This window comes from Cebus imitator, unplaced genomic scaffold (genome assembly GCF_001604975.1).
Source record: "Cebus imitator isolate Cc_AM_T3 unplaced genomic scaffold, Cebus_imitator-1.0 Scaffold348, whole genome shotgun sequence".
Classification (NCBI taxonomy): domain Eukaryota; kingdom Metazoa; phylum Chordata; class Mammalia; order Primates; family Cebidae; genus Cebus; species Cebus imitator.
The window spans coordinates 635,028-639,429 of record NW_016107663.1 but is presented as its reverse complement, the minus strand read 5'-3'; the positions used below and the strand labels follow the sequence as shown (position 1 = coordinate 639,429).

At 39.8% G+C, this 4,402-nt stretch overlaps 1 protein-coding gene across 1 annotated transcript in view; it reads left to right on the top strand.

Annotated features, from left to right (window-relative positions):
- The window catches only part of IQGAP1 (IQ motif containing GTPase activating protein 1), a 123,600-nt gene extending 119,632 nt beyond the window's left edge, over positions 1-3,968 (top strand). The window contains 1 exon segment of the mRNA XM_017506110.2: positions 1,716-3,968. Within this exon segment, the coding sequence (XP_017361599.1) occupies positions 1,716-1,829 (114 nt within the window). The 3' untranslated portion in view covers positions 1,830-3,968.
- The last annotated feature ends 434 nt before the right edge of the window (positions 3,969-4,402 follow it).

The window sequence follows — 4,402 nt, the reverse complement described above, 5'->3', positions numbered from 1 at the left end:
GCCCCTTTTGTTCCTCCATCTTTTGCGGAGTACTTGCGTGTGTGCCTCCCCCAGCCAAGCCGTAATAGGTGGTTCCCCTTTGCTTCTGTAGCCCTGCAGGCATCCTCTGTTTACAGTAGGTGTTGACTTATTTCCCTTCTCCCCCCTAAGGCCATAAACTCCTTAAGGACAGGTAGTATTTCTTAGTCATCTTGGTTTCCTTCTCAGTGACCATAGACCATTAAAACATGTTAGCTAAACAATGTGAAATGATTTTGTGATGCACATAGCTAACTAAAGTACTTCCACCAAAGAAAAAGGAACCTCTTATTCCCTCAGCTTCACCAAATTATTTTTTTAATTTAAAAAATGTTTTATTTACGTGGTGCTGTCAGAACATATTTTTATTTTTTAATTTTTTAACCAATTTGTGTTAGGCCAACCAGTGTGCCTATGGTAGTTTATTCAATGTGGGGTGACGGCCAGGTTTGAGTATTATGTTAGGCACAGGTCCCAGCAGCCCTCGTGGAGCTGCTAGGATTTTTCCAGCAGATGATTGAACTTACAGGGTCCTTTCTTTTTTTTTTTTGAGATCTAGTCTCACCCTGTTACCCAGACCTGAGTGCAGTGGTGCAATCTCCACTCACTGCAACCTCCATGTCCTGAGTTCAAGCGATTCTCCTGCCTCAGCCTTCTGAGTAGCTGGGATTATAGGCATGCACCATTACGCCTGTATTTTTAGTAGAGACGGGGTTTCACCATGTTGGCCAAGCCGTCTCGAACTCCTAACCTCCTGATCCGCCTGCCTCGGCCTCCCAAAGTCCTTGGATTACAGGCGTGAGCCACCGCACCCAGCCTTGTGGGGCCCTTTCAAGCCCTTTGACCCTTGCTTTCTCATCACCACTCTTCCAAATTTTAGAAGTGAGACCACTCAGATTTCATAAACTTGTTTAGGACCAGTGGTGAAGATAGCAGGAAAAGCAGGAGCTTTGCAGTCAGATCTGGATTTACCATGTCCCTCTCTGTCCTGTTGTGCAAGTCATTTACCGTCTCTGAGCCTCAGTAGTTTACCTTTAAAGTTAGGATAATCACACCTCATAAAAATTTGTGAGAACTTTAAAAGATGCTACATAATGTGCTTCCACAGTGCCCAAGCACATTATGCTAATAAACCACCAAGCTCTCTCCTTTTCCCTTGCCTTCAGGATAGAAAGTGTTCTTGTAAAAAAAAAAAAAGAAAGAAAGAAAGTGTTCTCGTGTGGAACAGAAATGAAGAATCTAGCAGATAGTATTGAGATAACATTACTAGCCTTGTCTCATTTCCTGTGCTTAGTATATTTCATCATAGGTTTCAATGCCTTCGCCTTTTCCAGATTTATTGAAACTAGTGACCCATAACGTGGATGAAATGTGAAAATGTCAGTGTGACTTCTGAAATCAAAAGCTTAGATGTTGTGTGGCAACTGACCATGTTTCTTTTTCTTTCCCTGTATGATTAATTTTGATATGAACACCATGACTTCCTAACTCCAAATTAACCAGCAGACTCCCTTGGCCAGCGCACCCTGTTGCCGCAGCTCTCAGGCTGGCTGTGCAGTGGGTAGCTTCTCTGTGGCCCCATTTCACATCTGGCACACAAGGCAGCCTCGGCCCATCTGGTGTCTCCCTACTTCATGCCCTTTTTCCTTGTTCCACAGACTTGATTCACTGTCACAATGTTTTGTTTTTTAAAATAGGACCTGCTGCAGCTACAATACGAAGGTGTGGCAGTCATGAAATTATTTGATAGAGCTAAAGTAAATGTCAACCTCCTGATCTTCCTTCTCAACAAAAAGTTCTACGGGAAGTAATTGGTCACTTGCTGCCAGCCGAGAAGGATGAAGGAAAGAAGCACCCCACAGCTGCCTTTCTAGGTCCTCCTTTACCCATTGGAAGCAAAGACCTAGCCCACAGCAACGCCTCAATCTCACATTTTTAACTCCTCTCCCTCTGATGGGACATGTGTTACCCCTTTTTTATAGTGAAATTCAGGCTTAGTTTGGCCTTTCTGGATTCTTCATTTTCTTCCATTACTTAGGAAAGAGTGGAAACTCCACTAAAATTTCTCTGTGTTGTTACAGTCTTAGAAGTTGCATTACTATATTGTAAGCTTCGGTGTTTGTTTTAATTAGCAATAGGGATGGTAGGATTCAAATTTTTGTCATTTAAAAGTGGAAGCTATTAGCACCAATGACATACATACATAAGACATACAATTAAAATGTCATGTTCTTAACAACTGTTAGGTTGTCATTTAAAAGTAAATGTCATGTTGTTAACAGCTGTTAGGTTGTCATTTAAAAGTAAAGTTCCTTTCTATTTCTGTCCTATCAGGAAAGTTGAAGGATCTGAGGATCACTGCTTGTCTCCCAATGTGCTTTTCTTTATGGACAGGAGCTAATAGAAGTGACCGTTGTATGTTCAAAGGATCCATTTCTAGAAAAAAGGAGATACTGTTTTTAAATTTCATCATCAAACTTGGGCAATTCTGTTTGTGTAACTCTCCGTCTAGTGGATGGGAGAGTCCGGTTAATAAAATTCAGCTACTTAGGTAAATTCAGAGTGGGCGAAGACACCTGCCTATCTGTGTTGGTGCACAGAGATTGACTTGATTCAAAGAGACAATTCACTCCATCCCTCTGGCAGAGGAATGAATTGGCCCTAGTGTAGAATTGTCATTGTTTTTAAAACTTTTATATCTTAAGAGTGCCTTATCGAAGTATAGATATATTTCTTAAAATGTGGGTGATAGGAATTTTAAAGATTTATATAATGCATCAAAAGCCTTAGAATAAGAAAAGAGTTTTTTAAATTTGTTTATCTGTATATCTGAACTCTTGAAACTTATAGCTAAAACACTAGGATTTACCTGTAGGATTGCAGAGAGATAATTCTACCTTAAATTGTCTAAAACAAAAACAAGACCAGTCAACTTTTGTTACATGTGAGATTGAAACCATTTTTCTCCCATTTTTTTTTTCTCCTTTTTTCTTTTGCTGCCCACATTGTGCCTTCATTTTATGACCCCCAGTTTTCTGGGCTTATTAAAAAAAAAGAAAGAAAAATCAGTTCTAAACATTGAATTTAGGAAGCTTTTGTTCTTGGATAAAAAGTAATATACTTTTTTAAAAATCTGTTTATCCAGGAAAATATATTAAAATCATGCTGCTGAGCCTCTATTTTCTTTTATGTTTTGGTTCGGTATTCTTTTATCATAAATTTTTAGCATTTAAAAATTTACTGATGTACATTTAAAGCCAATAAACCGTTTGAATGAATGACAAGCTATGTGGTGTGTCCCTATTGTAAATGCATTGGAGAAGTCTTTTTATGAGACTCTTGACTCAGGTCCCTGGTTACAGCCCACAGGGAGGCGTGGAGTGCCATGGAAGGATTCGCCACTACTCAGACCTTGTTTATTGTTGTGTTTTGGAAGACAGGTTTTTTTAAATAAACATTTCCTCAGATTAAAGGATGATGCTATTACAACTAGCATTGCCTCAAAAACTGGGACCAACCAAAGTGTGTCAACCATGTTTCCTTAAAAGAAGCTGTCAATCCCAAAGGCCACATCCAAGGCAGGCAATAATGAGCAGAGTTTACAGCTCCTTCAATAAACACTGTCAATTATTTGTAAGGATTGTAGTCCCTTTACACAACTGCTAATGCCCTTCAAGCATGTTGATGATGACGATGTAGAATGATGGTTTTAATGGCATGGAGGACACCTAACAAACTCCTGGCGTTGAAACCACGCAGGTCTCGATACTGTTATTTATTAGCGGTAGCATTCTGTCCCCTCTCTCTTCCTTTGACCTTCTCCTAGACCAGACATCATGACATTTACCATGAATTTACTTCCTCCCAAGAATCTGGACTGCCCATCAGATTGTTGCTGTGCACAATTGCCTTTGTATCTCTGTATGAAATAAAAGGTCATTTGTTCATTGTCTGTGTTTTTCTCGGTTTCGTTAACAGTTGGCTACACATCTTGACTAGAGTGAGATGTAATAGTTAAAACCACAACAGCAAACAACCGCTTTCTTTTAAAGGGGAAAACATAAGTCCACTGTTAATCACTGAGTGTCTCAAAGTGATTTTTAATGTGTGAATGTGTGACTTCAGCCTTTTTAATGGACATGCTCAAGTTATCGTCACCATAAAAAGAAGGGTGGGGGGAAGCAAACATTATTTGTCACTTAATTCTGATTGACTAATGGTGGAAAGTTTAAAGTCACAACAGCATTTCACCTTTTTTTGACTGACACACTAGGTGTTGAGCACACAGAGAGTGCCCCTTAGGGGGCTTCTATGTTACATGCGAGTCACCAGGAAAGACTAGGGGATGTTGAAGGTGGAAAAAGTAAGTCGCAGCAGGAAAAAA